At 35.2% G+C, this 23,961-nt stretch overlaps 1 protein-coding gene across 2 annotated transcripts in view; it reads right to left on the reverse strand.

Moving 5' to 3' along the window:
- mipol1 (mirror-image polydactyly 1) overlaps nt 1-23,907 on the reverse strand; it is a 70,699-nt gene extending 46,792 nt beyond the window's left edge. For both annotated transcript variants that reach the window (XM_042743241.1, XM_042743240.1), the window contains exons 1-4: nt 23,755-23,907; nt 19,852-19,943; nt 2,613-2,697; nt 1,711-1,790 (exon numbers count right to left, since the gene is read on the reverse strand). In XM_042743241.1, the coding sequence (XP_042599175.1) occupies nt 1,711-1,790; nt 2,613-2,697; nt 19,852-19,861 (175 nt within the window). In that variant the 5' untranslated portion in view covers nt 19,862-19,943; nt 23,755-23,907. The remainder of the gene's footprint in view (nt 1-1,710; nt 1,791-2,612; nt 2,698-19,851; nt 19,944-23,754) is intronic.
- Between the last annotated feature and the right edge of the window lie 54 nt (nt 23,908-23,961).

A 23,961-nucleotide genomic window follows, 5' to 3' on the forward strand; every position in this document is an offset into this window, starting at 1 on the left:
ACATCAATGCAATTCAAATCGAGCAACACTCAAACACACAGCGCTTAAATCAAAAGCATCAAAAAAAGGGGGAATCATTCTGTGTTAATAAATGCGTTGTGATGCTCGAGTCTTGCGACAACGATGTCCAAAAAGCTCCAGCTTAGCCGCCACAATTATTTAGCAAAAGGTCAGGTTTTGAAGTCGAGATCAGGGAGGTCTGCCTCATGGCTTTGTTGCCAGGGCTCTGCTCCCAGGATTGCTGGAGACAGTTATTAGTATTCCCCGTAAGACTCACCCGTGCAAACACCAAATTCAAACCATGAATAATAACGCCAAACACACTTATAGAAGCCCTTTGTCACACTGCAAATATGCGACTTTTGGATACATTGTTCCCTAACCTGGGTTACTTCTTTAATTTTATCTCCCTCTCCGGGTGTCTCTCACAAAGGTAACTGCCCCTGAGAATGTGTGTTTAAAGCGCCATTTCCCTCACAAATGGGGTGAACGGGGCTTTTAATCTAAGAGTGCAAAGTAAAGGCCCATTTCCTATGGGAACCAAGTGAAAAAGTACTCAACATTAAAAGCAAATTCAGAAATGAAGAATTAGCTCCCTTTCAATTGATGAGTGCGAATTTGAATTGAATTGGCCACAAACCACATGATATTGGATTAAATGACAGGAAAATTAATTTACTGAATTGTAATTCAAAGAAACTCAACAGAGTTATACAACAGTTGACCTACATTTGTCCACCACAACAACAAAACTGGCAAGAAAAGATAACTTGGATGTTCAATTTGAAGTTTCCACTAATAAGCTTTTTGGCTCCATTTTAATTGAAGCATTTTGAGTAATTAATTCTTTTTCCACAGTGGTCCATAAAACATAATAATATTATATGTATTAAATATCTAACTACATTAAAAATATAAATAAATGTAAAAATCATTTTAAAATAAATTTAAAATGTAAAATCAAACATTGATTTCAAAACAGTTTGAATTGTGCTATTTGAAAATTTGAATTCTGTTTGCTGCCTCAATTCAAAACCAATTCAAATTCAGGAAAGTAATACCTATTTAAAAATATTCTTAATTCAAATCTAAATGATTTATCATTTATCACCATGAAAATACATTTTATGTAATAAATGGGGCAAAAAAATTACCAGATATGACCATTTCCTCCATTGAGCCTAACAACGGTTTTGTGCCATCTTACTAATAATCAAACACAGGCTGATTAACCGCCTGCAAAATGATTGAAGTGTTTCACCAACAGCCCAAATGTATATTTGAGCAGCGAGGCAGAATAAATTTGCATATCAGGAGCGTCTGGTGAAGGGTTGGTAAATACTCTGTTTATCTCTCATTGTCATTCCAACCAGTCTATCTAAATAGTGTCTCTTCCACAGTGTTATGGCCTAGGTAAAGTTATTACGCAGCAGCCCGGCATTATGGAATAATGTAAATAAATGTTTATGTAGATAAATGAATAAATAAATACATGTAAATAACTAGTAATTTACTATATTGAGCATTTAGACATCAGGAAGCCTGTAAAATAACTCTTTACTCATAAAAAAAATTCAGGAGGAAATGGTTTTAGCATAAATAGTAAACAAATGAGGTAAGCCTTATAAATGTAAAATAACACAATTACCTTTTAAAATAGATTTTTGTTTTGTTGTGATTTGATACCAATTATCATGTATAATTTATTACCTTGTGTGAGTTTCTCTTCCAGGGCTTTTGATAAACTTTGACATTGGGATGTAGCTGAAGTAGTTTCTCCTAAAGAGGATCTGGAAAAAAAAGATGTTAAATGTATGAATATGCAAAAAAAAAAATTTTTTTTTTTTGCTCGTCCCCTTCAATATCTCTAACAGCAGTGCACTCTGTCTGACACACTCAGGTGAAGACAGGTACAGGATATTGACAAACTGTACATCAATGACACTGCTTTGAAGGACCTGCATGTTTTGTTTCAAAGCGCTGAGTAAAGCAAGGACATGAAGCAAATATCAAAGACCTTCAAGAGGTCTGACCCTAAGAGGACAGAGTTAACTCTTTTTCAAAACAAACACAACTATCAGTATCAAGAGTAAATAAAAATACTACTTGAGTTGTAACATACAAACACTATAAATGTGAAAATATAGCCAAGATGTATTTAAACAAATTGCAAACTGAGCTAATTCATCATTTGAGTGTACTTCCAAAAAACCCAGAGAATTCTAGTTTAAAAAGTATAAAGCAAATGCATTGCATTCCTTTGTCATAAATAATAACTTAAATACAAGTTTAAATCATAAACTGAGCCAATTCAATAGTGAAGTGCTTTAAAATAATTAACATATTGCATGCATTTTCTGCACAAACATTTCACCTGTAACCAAATTACATTTGCATCGCACTAAAGATGAGCAGCTGATTTTTAAACATTGTAACACCGTTTTGGATTTAGAAAACACATCTCTGCAAAGATATCATTACAGCGTGTAATCATCGCCTGCAATGTACACTGATAAACATTTCGCACATATTAAAAAATCGTCCTTAATTGTAACACGTGGAAGAAAGCCATTGACAAACAGTGTAAAATGAGCCGAGGAAGGCATCTTTACCCAAGTTGTGGTGTGGTCTCTGAACAATGGTGCTTTACAGGGGACGGCAGCCTTTGTTTCAGTTCTTCATTGACTTTAGGATTAGCTGGAAATATATAGAAGGGATATGATTAATTTCACTGCGGAAAAAAAAATGCTTTTCATCACAGGCTCTAGCTCACTCCTTTTCCATTAGACTTAGAAAGGTTAGTATTAATTACAGCCTGTCAATATGATCTCGGGGTGCTTGGTGGAGAGCAATCTTTAATAACCTCTGGAGTAGAGGCAGCAAAACAAGACAGGCGGCTTTTAATTTGCCGTGTGAAATTATGCTTTAAGACTTTGTCTTTATCTCATCCACTGTGTACCAGTGCTTTACCTCGCAGTTTATGGAGGACTAATGAACGCGGGCAATTAACAAAGCATAATCCCACCATGCAATCATTTTAATGCTTTTAGCTATCAGAAAAGTAAACAGCTATTTAATACAGCTCAAGCCATATCAGATCCAAGTCAGGAAGCGCCAATTAAAGCGTCATCTACTCAGGTGTAATTAAATAATGGTGGATAATTTAACGGAAGCTAATTCATAAGCAAGCAACAAACAGACAGAGGCAATTAGCAGGAACGCTGACATTCAGACAGCAGAGCCTGTTGATCGCTGGCGGTAGGAGCCGTGGTGGAGAGCTTCCCTCTAGTGGTGGAGCTTCTGAGACAAGAACTTCTTAACACAACACACACACCGGGGGCTTACAAACGTAAACACTTGCCATTTCAGTTCTGTCAACTGTAGGTGCTTTGCGGTGTCACATTTACAAACCAAATGAACGAGGAACGTCTTCGAGAAAGGGCTGGAATGAACCTGGCAAACACAGAATGTTTCCCTCGTGTTTCCTGGTCGGTTATTTTTTGGGAACCACTTTGGTTAGGAAAACCTTAATAGTTCACAAATGTCTTCTAAAGGATTCCTACTTCCCACACCTCTAGGATTTTCAACATTGTACTTACAAAGAGCAATTTCTAGCCAAAGCATTAATTTAGAGCTAGTTTCCCTGAACACATGGTATTTTATTCATTTTTAATTGTAAAAATTACCTAAAATTTCCAAAGCTCTTCTAGATTTAATGAATTTGTACTTCACGGATCTCTTAAGCATTATCAATTTTCTGTGCTGCTGAACTGCTCACTATGTCTACTAAAAGACTTGACACATTTCATTCCCTGTGCTGGTGTACACTACCATTTAGAAGTTTGGGGTCAGAAATATTTGTTTTTGGAAGAAATTAGTGGATGCATTAAATTGATGTAAAGTGACTTTAAGACATTTTATTTCAATAAATCTGTTCTTCTGAACCTTCTATTCAAAAAAGAAAAAGGTTTCCATAAAAACAACTGTCCAGAAAATGTTGAGCAGCAAATCAGCATATTAGAATGATTTCTGAAGGATCATGTGACACTGAAAACCAGAGTAATGGCTGTAGAAAATTCAGCTTTGCATCATAGGAATAAATTAAACTTTAAAATATAATAAAAAAAGAAAACAAATTTTACAATACATTACATATACTGTTTTACTGTATATTTAATAACTGCAGTGTTTGTGAGCTTAAGAAACTTTTTTTCAAAAACATTTTTTTGAACGGTGTAGTTTTTTTTAAACCGCTAATTTGTCAATTTGATCAACTTTTAGGAGCAGACTACCAAAGCACATAAATGACCACAAAGCTAATGGATGTGGACTAAAAGAGTGCAGAACATGTGTTTTGTAGAACAGAGTGTTTTCACTAAAAAAAAAAAATATATATGTTTTTAAGAACTGTTCACTAAAATGAAACCCAAAAAGGCACTCTATGGCATCACTCTGAAAAACCCCTTTTGGAACTTTTATTTTTAAGAGTGAAAAACCACACTATTTTAAATTCCCAGCATCCTTGATGACGGTATATGTAAAAACCACAGGACAAACAATGATCAGGTTCTTGGGAAAAGAAACAAAGGTCATGAAAACGATAGAGGGGAAAGAAAGTTGGCAGAAGAGAGCTAAGAAGACATAAAAAGTGAGTGCTCTTGGGAGGTTGTGCGCGAGGCGGGTGGGGGTGACCCCTGGGGCAGATGCCAGTGGAACGTTATCCCCGCGCTGTAAGCCAGCACACACAGCTCACACCGCTCACACGCTATTCAGCTCAGACACAGTCAGGCGTGAACGGACAACTGGCTTTTTGTGCCAAACACCACAGGGCTCCATTAATCTCAGTGATAGACTCTGAGCGGGAGCTGGCCCCGCACACTGCACTTTCACAGAGAAAGAGAGGAGGACGAGGATGAAGAAAGACTTTAAAGATAGTAGGTACGGCTAAGACGCCTGGTAATCCGTTAACACTAACAAGAGAAAGCAGCTTTGGAAAAGATAGAAAGGGAGAAAAAAACAACGCAAAGCATACAAACCTGACCTTTTGATGTTCACGTAATTTTCGGAGAGACACATTAAACAGTTCCCAGAAAAAGAGCGCTTTACCAAATAAATTTGGACTGATTCATTGATTGACACTGTTTCCTGAGAGAATCACCCCCAAGAAACTTAATGAAACTGATACTATCCAATAATCCGATATTGAAAAACAGGGAAGAGCTCGTTCTGGCTTAATGAAAGTTTGAATTGTGCTGAGTGGCAATAGGAGGCCGGTTTCTTTGCGGCTCTGCTCCAGATGGTGAATTAGCATCGCATCTACATTTTCTACATAATCTGCAGGAGTTTCATGATAGATTAATGAGCTATTAGCCTTGGTGCTCGCAGGGCAGCGACGAAAAACTACATTCCCGCCAAAGCTTGCAGACTGTAACATGCTACAATGAAGCCAATAACCAGTCACTGTGTATAAACAGTGGCTCCACAACTAGTTGAGGAGCTGATGAAATCAAATCATGGTTTAATCGTAGTTTATTCATTCCTCTGAATTAAATGCTCAGACAAGCTCAAATAATTACATAAATCACAAACCTAATATTTAAACTGTTAAAAGTACCAAAATTGCAGTTAAAGGCCACTAATTGAACTAAAGTGTGTGAATTTATTGAATGATAAAATACTTTGTTTTATTCCAGTTTTAATATCCACAAACTGTAAGATATTCAAAAGTTGCCCAAAAATATAAATATTAAGGCATACAGTAACACTGTCTCAACCAATGGTGTGAGCTTAGGGCGGGACTTTCTGTTTAACCAGCCAATGACAGACAGAAAGAGTTTTTGGGAAACCTGTTTGAAAACAATCAGCCTATATATATATATACTTGCAATTTGATTTTATATGTAAAAAGATACATACATACATACATACATACATACACACACACATATATACATATACACATATACACACACATATATACATACATACACACATATATATACATACATATACATATATATATATAAAATATTCTTTTTCTATTTTACTATATTGTGGTAATTACAATGTGAAAGCCTGTTAGAGCAATTTAAAAACATGTCAAATCATGTGGAAAAAGATACAAAAGAGGAAGCTTTTCAGATTTAACCATCATTTCCTTCAGATGATGTTGAATATTTCATCCATATTCGTTCACGGGGATAAAACGTGAGTAAATAAAGAAACATTAATAGGTTAGAAACCCGCATCAAATGTAAAAGATGGCTCAAATCTTACAAAACAGCATTTGCCACTTAAAGCCACTTTATCCTTCCTTCAAACTTTTCTCATTTCAATTTGTCCTTTTCTGTCGCTCGGTGATCTTCATTTTCCTGTCTTGTAGACTTTAAGCTAATTGCCTCGGTGGGCTACTTATTATTCATGTACAATTATTGCAGTGTAATGTCTTTAAATCCTTTTAAATGACCATTCATGCGTCGCATTCATTGAAAATGCCTTTGATGTCTGTCAAAGATGGAATTCTTCAAAAAGAAATGTCTAAGCCCAATTTCAATCACTCGATGAGGGGGGGTTGGCGTTTCCCTCTAATATAAACTAAATTCCATTAATTTTTTAAGCTGCATTTAATGCATTTCCTCCGCAAAAAGTTTCCAGAATCTTCAGGCTGTCATTTGTATTCCAGCTGACTTTATGAATATTAATAACAGTGTTATCCTGATTAAACGGGCTTCATGCAAAATCCCTGTGAATCTACGAGCTCAGGATTCTCGTCTTACCGAATCTTTATGAATTTTGATACGGACATTAATGTGGAGAGAGTCTTAAAGTAGGTTTAATTGTACAGCATGCGTGTGCCTCAGAAGGAAAAAGGCAGACATGAATTGATTTGATATGGATAAACAGGCTCTTTTATATGGGGAGGTGCACACAAGCACCTGGGTGCACCCCGTCGTGTAATTTGATTGTCACGGGCTGTCGTGAAGCTTTGAATGGTCTTGACTTTTCCTGGATCAAAAGATTTTATTGACTCGCTGACAGATATTAACAATAGAAACTGTTTTTGTCAATCAGTTACATGTGCTGTGAGCTGATTCTATCTCACTGGAGGGCTGGTATTTGTTTCCTTTTTCCATCTGTTAATGCCGATCAGTGAAAACTGTTTCTAACTCAAATCTGACTCAAAACTAAAATGAACAGGAATGAAGACAAAACAACAACTTGACTTTAAAACACTGCAAAAGTCAGAAAGCACTACTGAAAATTATTCTGTATGATGATAAATAATCACGAATAAATAAATACAAAAATATATGTAATTAATTTAATTGAATATTTAATTAATTATGTATCAAATGCAATTAACAAATATTTTAAATAAATGAATAATAATTAATTAATTATTTTTATTAATTATATTTTTAGCATGAAACAGCATAAGAATGTGAGTGAAAAGTTGAACTGAAAAATTTACATATTTTGGCAATGTCATATTATTAGGCATGTTCCACTTGAGCAGTCTTAAATGCAATGTGGTCTCAGGTAAAAAGCATTAATTAATAATAAAACAAAATGAATATAATAACTTACTATTTATTAGGGCTGTGCGATATGGACAAAAAAAACCTATCACGATTTTTTGATCAATTTTGCGATTTCGATTTTAATCACGATTTTTACACACACAGACATGCTTTACAGTCATAAATGCATTCAGTATAAATTTGAAACATATTTCCAAAAGAAAACCAATGAGAGCTTTATCAAAAAGTTGTAACATGCCTCTAGAACAGACATAAGTCAAAATAATTAAGGTAAAGTAAAGATGTCAAACAAATTGTCTAGACATATGGCAAAAAAAAAAAAAATAAAATAAATAAAATTAAACCCGTGTCCAGGGCTTTTTTTTTTGCCATGCATTTGTCATAGAGCTCATTGTTGCGGTGCGTCAGGTGCTGAAATATATTTATTGCCCAAGGTTCACACGTACTCCGTTTGCAGTGCATATACAGTATGTGTATGCGGTGCATAAGCAGCAGCGAGAGCGCGTTATTGTAACGCGAAAGCACATTAAAATAATGCGCGAGCGCGAATCTCTCCGCTCGCACGCAGATTTCCTTTGCGTTGTCACAAAACCAGACACGCGTGCTGAGATACACGCTGTTCTCGTCTGGAGAGAGTGCGCGCGATTAAAACATGTCTCCTCTCACTCACTCACTCACAACTCTCTCGATGCTCATGCGCTAGATATTCATTCTTTTCGCAACTTTCGATTTCTAACCTTTTCTGTTCACATATTTTACCACGTGCAGTGTGAACGTTCTGATCCATTAACATGGGCTCGGAAAAAATACACATCACAGACAGTGTGTACCTGCAGTTAGGCATATGCCCGGTCTGTTCTGTTCTCGCGCTCCACTTAGGTGCGCTGCATTCTGATTGGATCGGATAGCATACTGCGCGAGGTCTGGACCGCGGAAAATTGTGCTATAAAGCGATTTAGAAATCGCGCACACTCAAATCGTGATTTATTACGAATTCGATTAATCGCACAGCCCTACTATTTATTAATATTAAATTTTGTATTTATTTACAGGGTGTCAGTCTTTGAATCTAGACCAAGATACTATACAAACTATAAGACAGTATTTATAATTCAGATAGTAAAAATGAAAGTTAATAACTCTTCAGAATGGATGCTGGGATCAAAGTGAGGCTCTTCAACATATGAGGTACAAATAAACTTCAGACCAACACCAAGTTTGTACCCTGATTTCATATTTAGCTGAAATGCCAAAAAAAAAAAAAAAAACATAATTGCATAAACAATTCTCAACTTGTGGAACTCCTAACTAAAAATATTGATTGGATCAAGTAGATGATTAACCATTCCTGATGAAAGATAAAACTTGAGGGGGTTTAGAGCTTTTTGGATTTTCAGCAAACAAACCCACTCAAATAGACTATAAATCAAAATGATCACGTCCTACTTGGAAAGATTACTTGTATTCAATTGCATCATCATCTTCAGCAACAAAAACAACATTTTAGATGGAGCTATAAATTAAGTTTAAGACTTTGTTAAGCCATCCTAATTTTACTTGTGATGTGTATATAATAGTTAAGGTTAAACAGGTAGTTAAACAAGTAGCTAATCAAAATAGAATAATAGAAAACCTTCAGGACCATCAATGTCACTTTATTGAAGGTCTAAAATTCAATAGAAATTCAATAGTCTCTCAAATGAAAGCATAATTCCTCGCATTACTTGAAAATTCTCCAGGTAGGCCTTATGTTTCTTAGATGATAGAGACATCTAGCAGGGAGAGTGGGATCTGTGTAGCAGGACGGTGCATCTTACGGGCGTAAAGCTCATTCTCAGAGCAGGCGCAGTGATAATTGAATTGAGCCTGTGGGAAATGAGCTAGCGCTAGCATTTCAGATCTCTCTGATGGATCCGTCCTCGGTGGCGTCTATCAGGCTGCGATTCACTGATCCTCCTGCATTAACGGGGGGAGGAGAAATGACCCTCCAAATCTACTAGGATGAGTGCCTCAATTTCCCCATATCCAGCTAATTTGGGTGCAAGTGAAGCATGAGCCACGCTAGGAGTAAAGAAAGCGCTTCCCCCACCCCACAACTGCCTTTAAACAGGCCTGCTTTGAATGAATAAAAGCAGGCAAAATGCCCCCCAAGATGTGCAATAGGATAAACCCTGAATGATCTGTATTGTATGTTTGATCCTGTCAATTATCAGTTATGACATGAGTGATATGATTCAAGCCAAATAGAAATAGTTCACACAAAGTAAATACTAATGCAATCACTGCATAAAATTCACTTTAAAAAATGACAACTTGACACAGTCAGACTAATACAGATAAACCTTAATTATCAACTAAACCAAGGTCAGAAAACATTGCACAGATAATCTGATTAAAGGGGGCATATGATGCGATTTCCAATTTTCCTTTCTCTTTGGAGTGTTACAAGCTCTTGGTGAATAAAGAAGATCTGTGAAGTTGCAAAGACTAATGTCTCAAATCCAAAGAGATATTCTTTATAAAAGTTAAGACTCTGCCACGCCCTCCTAAAACGGCTCATTCTAACACACCCCCACATATCTACGTTACAATGTGGGAAGATTTGCATAACGCAAGATTTGCATAACGGTGTGTTACGTGGTTTCGTTGAGAAAGCTAAACTACTTTGTTTTTGCCTTCCAAAAGAAGACACGACTAGAAATCATGTTTATATCACGTTTATAATGGGTTTTATGTTTATGTCTCGTCGCTCCAACCATACAAGGCATCACAATATGTTAAGAGGCGTAACATTTACGTCACACGCTTGAGGCATTTGGATTGGATAGCTGGCCAATCACAGCACACCTCGCTTTTCAGAGAGATGAGTGTTGTGAAAATCGATGCGTTTCAGAAGGCGGGGCATAGAGGAGAACAATAATGTAGAGTATGTGGAAAATAATGTGTTTTTTTAACCTTAAACCGCATAAACACATTTCATTACACCAAATACACAAAATAATGTTCTTTTTAGCAGCATCATATCACCCCTTGAAGTCACATGACTCCTATGCATAAAGTATAGTAAATATTTTATTGATATGTAATATCTACATCTATAGCCAGACCATTTTTCATCCTATAATTCTGTGCTTTGTAATGGTGAATACAACATTATTGCTATAAATTATGTTGGGAAATCTGAGTTGTATTATTCATATAAAATTTGAAAAGAGTAAAAATAAAATTTCACACTTTATATTCAAGAAATGACCCTTGATCTCTTACCCATAATGCTGTTTTTGTATTAAACTCTCTCTCTTGCACGTCCACCACTAATAATCTCTTAATTTATTCCTAAATTTAAGAATAATAAAAAAAAGTTCACTACACTCAGTGCACAGTATTACATATTTGTACCAATACTTCTCTTAAACATTTGTTTAACGCCTCTCTTATATTATGCAGAAAATGAATTGTTTCAATCCACCTGGAGCAAATTTTGCCGCTTTTGACAGCTTGATTTGCTGACAAAGTCAGGTTGTCACAGTTATTCACCAAAAATTAATTTTAAAAGGTCTGTATTTGTAAGCACTTAGACAAACAGCACATTTTATTTCAATTCTGCGATTCGATGTTAAGAGTGAATATTTCAGCGAATGGATAATTCATCTCCTGAATGTAACCTCAAAATTGGCTGTGTAAATATGGACTAAGCTGAGATTTGCATTGGCTAACATTTGGGAGGGAGAACAGAGTTATTTAAGGATGAGCTTAATGCAGTCGATATGCGAGCAAAGGAAGATTTTGCTCATATTCCTAACACTGTTACACACTCACAGTTCTGGAACACAAAAAAAGGCAACTGAATTCACGTTTTAATCTATGTCTAATGTCTTATTTTTTTTTTATGTACAAAAATGTAGATAGGACAGTCCTGATCCACTTACTTTCCTGCAGAGGCGTTCTAAGTCCTAAGTTCTAGTTCATGATAAAAATAATCATTTTATTTGTCACCACTTTTCCTCATGAGCTGATCAAAACACAATACTTCAACCACATTCCTTTTACACAAACGAGTTTAAAAGCATTTTAACTCAGGCACAAAAACATAAGGAAACAAAGCCTTATTGTGGCAAGAAAGATTGTGAAACTAGTGCAAGGTGGCGTCACCAGCCATGATACTGTTATTGCTCATCGAAGAGACGCCAAACAGGAGAGGTGGGGCTCAGGGAAAGAGTCAACTCAAGGTCAGCTGTCTTATGAAAGACATTCCAGCAAAGTGCTTCGCCTTCTCGACTCCGTGTCGCTTCTACCGAAAGCTGTGCAAGTTTCGACTCATTATCTCTGTACAGCCATTCTCTAATAATAATGAACCAATGGGACTGCTTGTCTTTGTACACTAGTTACTGTCTCCTTAGAATGAACATGAAAATAGCATTGGCTAAATAAATATGTGTGAAAAATTGTAATCACCTGTTATATAATCTGTTTTTTTTTTTTTGTTGTTGTTTTTTTGTTTTTTTGATTATTATGCAATATTTTTTTTTTGTTGGTAATTTTTTTGTTTTTTTGTTACTTTCTTCTTAGAATTGAATAATAGCACTTAATAAATACAAAAAATGTATTAACATACTATATGTTGTTTTTTCCTGTATTTTTTGCACATTATGCAACACAATATCTATAAAATGGCCATACCTGCATTTATTGTTAACTAGTGATATTTTTATCATTCATTGATTTTTTTTTACTCAAAATGATGCTAAAGTGAAGACACAGTATTTCATTTATTTTACAATCAATGCATTTTACAGTGATAGTCACCAAAAAATTAAAATAATAAATAAAATAAAGACAATATTTTGAGGAATATAGGTAACCAGACTGTTGCTGTTCCCCATTGACTTCCATAATATGAAAAAATATCAACTGTTTAGTTACACACATTTTTCAACATTTTTTCTTTCGTGTTCAACATAGATCAATCAATCAATCAATTAATCAAACAATCATTGAGGTTTGGAACAACTTGAGGGTGATTAAATGATGACAGAATTTTCATTTTTGGGTTAACTATTCCTTTAACTGGTCTCCCACAAAATACTACAGTAATTATAGTAATGTATAGTAATTAGAGCTAGTGATACCATATATTGAATAAATAAGACAATATTTGGCCTCTCTTGTGTTATCATACTGCCCAATCAATCATATCTGCTTGGCTTATAGACATACTAACAGAAATGTAAACCTTCAAAATGTAGTCATTGTCCATTTAAAAACCATATTGGCTATTATTAGACACAGTAAAAGCTCCTTAGATTGTTTACAAAAGATCTCATTAATTCATCACAGTTTAACAGCAGTAAAAAAACTGCAGCGGCTTGCTGTTTAGGTGGAAACTACATTTGCCATGGTCATTTTTTTGTAAGGAGGAAATGGCAATAAACCACTTTGATCCTTCTTAAGACAACACAAATACTCCCATAATTTCCCTAAATGTCCATCAATGAAAAAACTTTCATATTAAATCAAAATTTAACCCTGCTTTTTAAAAGAAACACTGAAAGGGCTACAAAATCCGGTGTGATTGCTGTGCATGTCACCTCAGCGCCCGGCGCTAAAACACACACATAGCTAGTGGTGCGAGGATCCTCAACAAACACATCTTCCTTTGTTCAGGAAATCCTTTCTCCAACACGAACTGCAAAGCTGAACTTTGGGCAATGCAGAAGCATCAAATCCAAACATAGCTTTTCTCTTTTTTTCACCCTCAAGGATGAGTGATGCTCGTGGTTTCGACCTGTCCTTCAAACAAACCGGCTTTAAACAGCGGGACACTGAAGTGAGAAAACACTCCAGGACATTCCAGGGTTCTTTTCCAATTGGAGAACATTGGGGAACAAACAAAGTTGATATAAATGTGTGATTTTGGGATATGGCAAGCACTTGGGTGACGTCGGTGCCACTTTGGGACACATGCAGAGAGGCTTGTGGGAGGTATTGTGTGTTCAGGGATGTACATCACTGCAAATATTTACAGAGCAGCTGATGTACAATAGAGGAATCACATGACTGTCTCCTCCGAATATGTGCTCACATACATGTGCTTAGATCAAATCTACGCCAATGATGCTCTTCTCTAAAGAACGAACAAGTTATTAAGAACTTAGCACAAGAGGACTATGCTTCACTAACCCACAGCTAGGTCCACATGAACTGATCTTTTCTGAGCTGATTGTGAGGGAAATTTACTTAGAGCTTTATACTCTTAAGTCCCGTTCACACCAAGGACAATAGCAATAATGATAACGATAACGATATAGTAAAAGGACAGAGGACCTTTTTCAGAGTTATCTGAAGAAAAAAAAACATTTTAAAATAAATAAAATAAAAATTAATAATGTTGACAGAAACTAATACAGTTATCATTATAATTATTATTCTTGGTGTGAATGGGCCTTTATTAGTAGATGAAAACATGACCAAATTTGCAAAAATATTTAACAGATAAAAATGCGTGAAATGTACAATCATGTGAATGACGGGGCTCAGAATTCTGCAGGAATTTGTGAGGGCACATCCACATTATTTTTACATAAGAGTTTATGCAGCTATTTCTATTTTAAACAAAAACAGTCTGCTATGCTGCTTGATATTCCAAACTGGTATTTGTTATCATATTTTAATTTACTATTATAATCATAAATACATTGGTTTGTAGCGCAATTTACTACACTGTTATTCATCTAGATATTTACCTGTAGCAGCTAATGAATATGAAGGCTTACATATTAAAAGAAAACAGCTTACTTTCCGCATTGCAAAATAAGGTGGATACATGAACAAAGCAAATTTTTAATTTATTTTTATTTTAATGACAGGCCAAAGCTTTTCAATCCTCTGTTCCCGCTCTCTTAATAAATTCTCCAGCTCAAGTGCCAACCATCTACGCCCAGTATTTCTGGTTGTTGCAGGTCTGTCTAAACATTCCCGAAATACAAGTGCGTAAAAAAAGCAGTAAAAATGCCACTCTGTGAAAGTGGACCGTCGTTGTTCGGCCAGCCTCCTTTGGGAGCGTGAATGTGTTGAAAAGCAGAGGGGAGGCCAGGGCAACAGGACCAGGCACTCCGTCCTCATTACTACTTGATGTTTGAACACAGGCCACAGGAGTGACTGTTTAAATTGCTCCCTGTTTAAACAGTTCCCAAGCATCTGTGGTTCACAGCAAAGTAAGCCATGTTTGTTTTCCTCTCTGTTTCATGGGCCATCACTAGGTCGTCTGGAATCCTGCTCACAACTGGGTGGTAGGAGTGTTAGCATCATATGAGTGTCAGTCCGAAACAGTACAGCTCTTAAGAATTCATGTATCAGAGCTCCTGTGATGCTGTTTTGAACCGAATTAGCTTTTTTCATAAAAAAAAAAACATACAAAAAAACAACAACAAGGGAATTACAAGGCTTAGAGTTAGTGGCCAATTTACTTATTGGGTTGCAAACAGTATATCATTTAAAATAATCCCGACAATCTTCATATAAGGATTCTAAGTTAGAAAACACAAAACTAAAACACAAAACTAAACTGTTAAACTATTTTTTTATAATGATTTCAACAGTTTCTATAAGAGTTGAAACTGTGTTGACTTATGCAAGAGATATACAATCTTCAAGAGACTGTATAAAATCACAAAAAAAAAAACACAAATTGATGAATCCCCCCCCCCATATCTAGAAAATATATTAGTTATATTTAAGAATGATATGACTAAATAAAAAATGTTAAGTGTAAAGAACATGAAACCTGTTTTATGACCTTTATTATTATAAATATTATTTTATCTATTTATTTATTTATTTTTGCATTGTGAGATTTTCATTACTGTCATTATGGTCATGCAAAATAAAAATGATATATATTTAAAGTGTTATTGTAAGCATTTGTTTGTTATAAAACATTATATTTACTTAAATCAGCATAAATTAGAATATTATAAATATAATAAAATACTATAACATTATAATAAATGTTCTCATATAAATTATATTATACAATAATAATAATAATATTATTAAAAAATATATGATTTTAATTTCCTGCCATAATAAATGAGCATGTAAAGAAAAACATCGAGAATAATGTGAATGACCAACAATAAACAAATAAATAAAACAATGAAAAATCCACATTACATACATTAGAGAGAATCTGGGAATGTCATAATGCAAGAAGATTCTAATGGACAATTCACCTTCATGCAAAATATAATCATCTTATTTTATCTTTTGAAGAAAAATATGACCTGAACATGTTTTTATAAGGTTGACCCAAACATCAACAACAACAACAAAAAAAATCTTCATTTCGAGATCCTTTCAAGAGATGCCAACCTCTCGTTGGGTTTTATAGCTCGAGTCTTTGTATGTTTGTGAGTGCGCTGGCCTTTCTGCTAGGTTTGTTTGGTTTCAGATCACAGTAACCAGGCTTCCACAGTTAAGCAGTGCCCATCCTAGGTCTATTCCTTAAACCAACACAGAGACACAAAAGAGGAGGACAGAGCCCTGAGGAATCCCTCTGTCACAGGCGGACCACCCACTTAGGGAGCAGACAAGCCTGTTAGGCCACACGGCACTCCATTCTAGGGATTTTGAACTTCAATGGGACCCACAAGGAAGCCGAAGGGGTCGCCAAAGCGCCTCCTGCTCTCCGTGAAGCCAAGCATGGTGGAGAGTGAGTGAGACGTGATATCAGGGTGGGTGGCTGTCGGAAAAGCCCAGCAGGACCACACCATACTGCCGTAAGAGGAGCAGAGCTGATGGGACCAAACAGTTCGTTTATGTTTCCTGACCGGACGGCCCACACAAGGGGAGGGGGCGTGACAGGTTATGTCAAAGGTCGATCCACCTGCTAAGAACAAAGCTTGTTGAGACTGTAGCCCTATTTCTGCTCTTGTCAGGAAGGCCAATTCAGCTCCATAGGAAACTTAGCGTGTTTGTTATGATGGACTTGGTGTGTGTGCTTTGAATTTTGACTGCAAAAGGACAGTTTACCCATGCAAGAAAACAATCCACCATCTCAGTTGTAATAACACGACCCAGCCTACAGCAGTCTGCTTATCCCAAACCACGTCAGACAAATAAAATCAGCAGGGAAACAGACGCAAGAGAAACGCAATCTCACAGGCGTGAAATTCGATTTGGGTTCAAAGATGTGCAGTCACCCTTATTTGGCTGTTCTGTGCCACTTTGAAAAACAATTGGAAAGTGTAGCTACTACCAATATGGGATATTCAATGTACAATATTGACATTTAAAGAGAACAGTGGTTGATGACTGATAAAATGTTGCTAAATAGCTGTATTTTAATATATAATCATGCGAATAGGCTTAAATGCACACAACTGCTGGAATGTAAATACTTATTTTACACATTATTAAGTCAAAATTCACACAAAAAATACCAATTAAATCCAATAATCCAATGCTGTTGGTAGATTTTTTGTTTGTTAATTGTCCACTTGTTTTGCACACTATATACTCAAAATTCACAATAAACAAACAAACAAACAAACAAACAAACAAACCAAAGCTGTTGTGGATTTGACAAACAGCACCAAAGTTTTTTTGTTTTGTTTTGTTTATTGTCCAGGCTGGCACAGACATAAAAGAAAAATCTAAAACTGTCTAATGCCAGATATATATAAGCTAACTCTTACTATAATCATCTCAATTATCTCACGTCCAATTAATGTACAGTGGAAAAAAAAACTTAACCAGTTTAAAACATTTTAAACTATGATAAAGAAAAATACAATTAACAAAAAGTATGTGAAGACTGTTACAAAACAGCTAATTTAATGAAATTATATACATTTTAACTTATCAATGAAATTTTATGATACTTCCACAAACTAATAATAATTATTTTTGATTGCACTGCATATTCAAAAGTTTAATAACTGAATCTGATAGTCCTTCTAAAGAAGCATCAGTTTTACAAACCAATATCCTATTTAATGACAATTATAAAACAATTCTGGTACACTAATTTGATTGACAGGTATTTATTCAAACAGTATTGAATTTACTTTCCTGTTTGTATTAATCCAATTGTCTGTGTTCACTAAATGCAATTAAAGTTCTATGATTTACAACATACTTTCATTGGCAGAGCAAAAACAAACAAACAAACAAAAAAACGTACTGCACTGTCCCGATATTAATTTTTTGTTTACAGAACTGCTCTCTAATAGCTATACAACACTCACAAACGTGCTGTAACAGCGTCGATATTGCTAATCAATCCTTTTATACATGTTCAAAACACCTTACTCTCAGAATTGAATCAGCAATGTGCTTGTCGTTTTAGAGGAACATGCACATTGTTATGTTGATGTCGGCTGACTGCCACTTGGATCCCGGTAGCTGTACACTCTTAATCTGTGGTATAGGATAATAGCCTTAAACTAAACAAACATTCAAGCTGATTAAAGAGAGAATTGGGCGGGATCAATGCTTCATGCTTATCTGCCACCAAAAAGGAAGGAGATGGCTTTAATACAGGTGACTGCAATGCAAAACTTCACACACAAAAAACCCCTACAGATAATATTAATGATCGTAAAACATAAGTTGTATGTGTGAGTGGCAGACACAATGTCTGTGCACCAAAAACACACAAACCCATAAAAATCAGGCATGCAGCCATATACCCAGAGGTGCACATACACACACGCTTGGCGTCTAAGATATCAGGATACATGCTAAATAGATCCTGTTCCAGGTCTTGGCCTCCACCCATCACTAGGATGTAATGCTTTGGGTTGGGCTCTTCTACTGCAGGATGTGTCAGCACATCAGAGAAACAGCTAACCTGACATTAACTCCGAAAAAACAAACACACGCAACACAGAGGTTATGCTATGAAGGATCGAACCTCATCGGTGGCCTTTACAATGTACGTTGCTGTTTGACAGCGAGTGACTAAAGCTCATATGATGATCGGAGAAGCTCTCCAACATATATACATAGATTGGATCATACAGATGGAGACTAGACAGTGCAAAGACAAAACATAAAGAGGCAGCAATAATGCTTTACAACAAATGAACCACTGTTACACTTATTAAATATGGAAAGGGTATAAAATTGCCTTTTATATGTACAGTAAATACACACACACTATTGTTCAAACATTTGGTGTGAGTAAGATTTTTTTTAATGTTTTTTATGTATCTTATGTTCACCAAGGATGCATTTATTTGATCAAAAATACAGTAACCACAGTAATACTACAAAATATTATTACAACTTAAAATAACTTTTCTATTGTAATATATTTTAAAGTGCAATTTATTCTTGTGATCAAAGCTGAATTTTCAGCATCATTACTCCAGTCTTCAGTGTCGCATGATCTCTCAGAAATCATTCTAATATTATAATTTGATTCTTAAAGAACAGTTTCTATTATTATTATCAACGTTAAAAACAGTTTTTTGCTGCTTAATATATTCTGGAAACCATTATATGCCCCCCCCCCAATATTCTTTGATAAACAGAAAGATGTAAATAACAGCATTATTTAAAACAGAAATCTTTTTTAACATTATAAATGCATTTCCCGTTATTTTTGATCATTTTCATGCATACTTGCAAAAAAAAGTATTACTTAATTAAAAATAATCTTACTAAAACTTCCCAAACTTTTGAACAATAATGTATAGTATACAGAACATTGTACAAAGTTATGTGGATATTCATATGGATGCTAAAGAAACAGTTTAAGACCAACAGGACTCAACAACAAAAAACAAAAGGTTCTTCAGACAGGATACTATGCTTATACCATATTCCAATATGAAAAAATAATAGTACATGAATATTTAGTGCCATGTTTTTCACATCTTATACCACAGGATTTTAATAAGAGTACTGCCTGTAATATGCAGGCTTTAATAAACCTTTATAGGTTTTTAAATGTTGACATTCCAAATACATGTCATTCTTAGAATCCTCTGATATTTTACTGTTTTCAAAAGCGAATAAATCCTAATACTAATTACAGTCTTTAAGGTTAATACAATGAAGTAATGCCACAGGACTAAGCGCTGAAGACACTGTTTATATGACATGAATATATCACATGATAAGGATGCCCTCTAGTGCCAATATTTAAGAATGCACTTTTCTCCAAAAGCGTGAATACTGTATATTACCAAAAAAAAAAAAAAAAAAAAAAAACCGGTTACCTTATCAATAACAAATAAAGCAAAAAAACAAAAACAATAACCCCTCTGTCAAATACAAAGGACATCATTCTCTTCATACTCACCTTTGTACATATCAACCAGTGAATCCTTCAGTTCCTGTTTGTGCACCCATGACAGCTGATGCAGCTCCTCTTCACTCTCTGAGAAGCTTTCCCTTAAAATCAAAAGAGGATACGTATCAGTAACTTATTGCTGATATTCTTCAATGCTAGTGCTTGAGCTCAGCGTGTTGAGTGGGTGCTCTCAGTGTGATTTAGACTAATGTCTTCTGCAATGTCCTCATGAGCTCAGGGCTCACATATCAAAAGCTGAGTGTGTGTATGACCAGCCCTACAATTACTTTCCTTTCTGCAAAAATATCAAAGTAGCTGCTACATACATAATGAATGGGTTCCTATGACTGGGATATTCCATATTACTTCAAAGCACAAGGGTGTGCTATAGAAACCCTATAATGGTATGGGATTAAATTTTTCTTAGCATGCAATTATTCATGCAGATGAGCTGGAAATTGGTAAAGAATACCTGGCAGACCCTGCCAACCAGGACTGTGATGAAAACAGCCCTATGTGCAATCAAAACTCACGCAATGACCAATAAAATAAGCCTAATATAAAACCTACGATTTCCTTTTATTTATATGTCTTGTTAATGCAAGAGAGGAGTATTTAAATATATGCATTTATATATGTGAAAGTGGTTATTTATATTTCTGTCATGACAACTTTCAAAGAGTTTGGCATTGTAATATACCATGTTAATATTAATGCGTTTGGTCTTGAAGGAATAGATCTGCTACGCTGCTGCAGCAGAGCACTGAGACTTGCTACTGCCAATACATCCACAGACATGCTGCTGTGAGCATGTAAGAAACTGCTGCTGCACATAACATATGATATAACCCACATATATATCATACATGACATTAGCCCATAGCAGATCTATACAGGTGGAGCTGGGGAAGGTGGAGGGTTTCTGAAGCGTGCTTCAACTGCTACAGCAAGCACATTGGAAATGTGATGTGAAAAGAAACCAATCAGCTGTGCCATGTGAATAATGATGTGATTATATCACACTGAGTTAGAACCTATTGGCCAGCGACATCATCATCAAAACTTTTATCCCTGCAGACAAGCGTTTACTAAATCTGATGATATTGTAGGGCGTTCCAAATCAACACATTGTATCAAGTGAACTTCTATACACCCTGCTCAGTGTGCAGGGACCCTGTGAATTGGAGCACATGGTGATTTAAGTCTGTTCAGGAAGTTTGTATTTACAAGCTGGGAAGCCATAATTACAACATCAGATGCATTCAAGTCATTTTCATCGAAGCAAGATGGCGATGTACCTTTTCTACAAAAAAAGCAAGACTTTTAAACTCAGCTTCTATAAAATTATGAATAAAATATGCAAATCTGTTGTTTTTGCTATTTTGTTTTTATTAAATATGAAGTCACTGTAAATGTAATAATATATTCTAACTGCAGTACTATTGTATTTTAAATGTGCAATTTATTGCATTCATTGTAAACAGAAAAAAATATACATTTCAACAAATTTACCGTCTACCATATTTTCTCATTGACAGACCCTCAACTCAGAAACTTGGGGCTTAAAGAAAGATTACTTGAAAACCACAGGCTGGAGTGGATTAGACCAAAACAGAGAACAAAACAGAGGTTTAATATCGCTGATGCAAGTATAACAGCGTTAACACTGCACTTGCTTTTTAAACATTTCTTATTTAAAAATTTTAAACAGATTTAAAATATTTCGTTAAGCTTACAAATGTACAAATGCCACTTAAGTCAAACTTAAAATTAATAAATGTCAATGTCATTCCAAAATCTCAAACCAAGTGGTATTTATTTTAATGAAAGCTAGCACAAGCATGTAGTTTATGTAATGAAATCCACCTGCTGGACACCTGTGGGAACTTGAAGGGATAATGGTGCTTTAAGTCATGTCGGAAAGATCATATATTACACACAGCATCTGTATTAATGGTAAATTTGTTAAAATAAATGTAATTTGTTTTATCAAAAATGGGAAAAATTTTAGTTGCATCAGCATGTGCAAAATACCATTGTGCAACTACAATACATAATTCAATTTACCACACCTTCATAAATTGGATAAAAACAAAGGCAAACACACCCAATTTGCATTCTATATTCATCATTTTATAGATGAAGAATTAAAAAATCTTGTTGAATTTTATATAGAAAAGCTACATTGCTATTTAACTCCAATCAAAGTAATTTGAAAGCAAATCGTAATTACGACTTCCCAAGTTAATATGAACTTTCCAGGAGAATGTGAATGCACCAAAAACTCCACTTGTTTTGATATTTTAGGAAATTCAGCCAATTTGAACTGTGACTTAAATGTCCTAGTGCTTTTTAGGGCTATATTTCTGTACCACTGTTTTCTTTAACCAAGACTTACTTACAACTACATAAATATTTTAGATTTACTTGAAAAACATACAAGCAAACAAATAAAACACCTTTCTGCTGTCTTCCTGACAAGGCTAAAAGCTACACATTTGTCTGTGGTCTAGAAGACAAGACGATGACTATCGATTGACATTAACAAAGTGTGGCATCTAATTTCTGTCAAATAACATTTCACACTTTACAAACAGCTTGCTGAATGCACAATATATACACTAAACTAAAATCTAGATACATTTTTGCAACCTCACAGAATATTTTGTCCCATTATGTACATCAGTGTAACTGATCAATAACTGAGATCCCATCATACTCACTTTATAGACAGCTCAGTCTCCAAAGTTGATATTTTGTGTTTTGCCCTCTGAAGTGCACACTGAACATCCCGTGCCATGTTTCTGATATTCATGTATGTGTTAGTGTGTGTAGTAAGCCGACGTTTTCTGACTGGACACTATATACTCCATCTCAGCTTGCACATCCCATGCACAAGCATGCAACATGATCCACATGAGGAGACAATGGCTGTGTCTCAAAACCTAGTGAGTTCCCCATCTACACAGGACATGGTTTTTAAATGTATGATTTTTTTTATGCATCGTGTTTATGTCAAGGTGTTCTTTGGAAACACCATGATATATTAATACATGATAATCATTTAGTTTTGTTAATTTTATATGGGTCAGTGGGATGTTTGAGCTGATTTTTTTTTTTCATTTGTACCATTTTTTTATGTGTAATTTCAATATAATAACAATAATAATAATAATAATAATAATAATAATAATAATAATAATCACAATAACTTTAACACCATCATAAAGGTGTAAGGATCCTTCTTTGCAAATTATACTATTTATATTTTGATTTAATAATATTTAATACACACACACAATAACTGATCTGTTATTTTTTTCTGTGTTAAAAAGTAAAAGTAAAAATAAAATGTAAAAAGTCAAAATTAAAGAATTTTAAAATACTAAATAAATTAATAAGTAAAACAAATGAGACTACACTTTCTTCCTTGTCTCAGCAGGTTATATAATGACTTAATAATCCAGAAAAAAAAACACCACTGTACATGCAGTACTCTTTTTTTTATGTATTTTGGTATGTGATATACCAAAAACAAGTGCCCTAAAACTGCTGTCTAGGCAGGCAGCTCACTGAGTGTTGAGACACAGCCCTTAAATCCAACCAAACAGCGGCGCACGAGAATACAGTACGTGTAACAAAGTAACACTCGACTGAAGCTGGAACGTTTCAAACAGGTCTAATGTGTTCCCATTTCAAAACAAGCCGTAACTGGTCAAAGAAGTAAACTAGCACCTTTAACTTGCTGCCTAAATCCCTCCTAGACTGACACACCGTCTGACGCGGCGTCAAAACACAAACAATGATTTTATTTTCTTCAACTTCATTAGTCATTCAGTGAAAGCATGCATATTTATGCTGTGAGACATCGATAGGAGTGGTCATTGAAAGATGGACCGTTGTCGGACTTACCATAATTAGGATTATAGCGTCGGTGCTCATATGGTGCAGGTCGGACAGGATTGTTTCCTAAAAGTTTTGGAGGGGAACTTCCTAACTTCCTATTACAGAGCGGGGAGTCACGTTTCATTCCGGCCCACTGTGAGAACAGACAGTGCTGCGTCTGACCACTAGAGGCCGCTCACCGCCGCCTCACATACAGTACAGTAGCTCATAGCA

The sequence above is a fragment of the Cyprinus carpio genome, chromosome B17, assembly GCF_018340385.1.
Source record: "Cyprinus carpio isolate SPL01 chromosome B17, ASM1834038v1, whole genome shotgun sequence".
NCBI classification, from domain to species: Eukaryota; Metazoa; Chordata; class Actinopteri; order Cypriniformes; family Cyprinidae; genus Cyprinus; species Cyprinus carpio.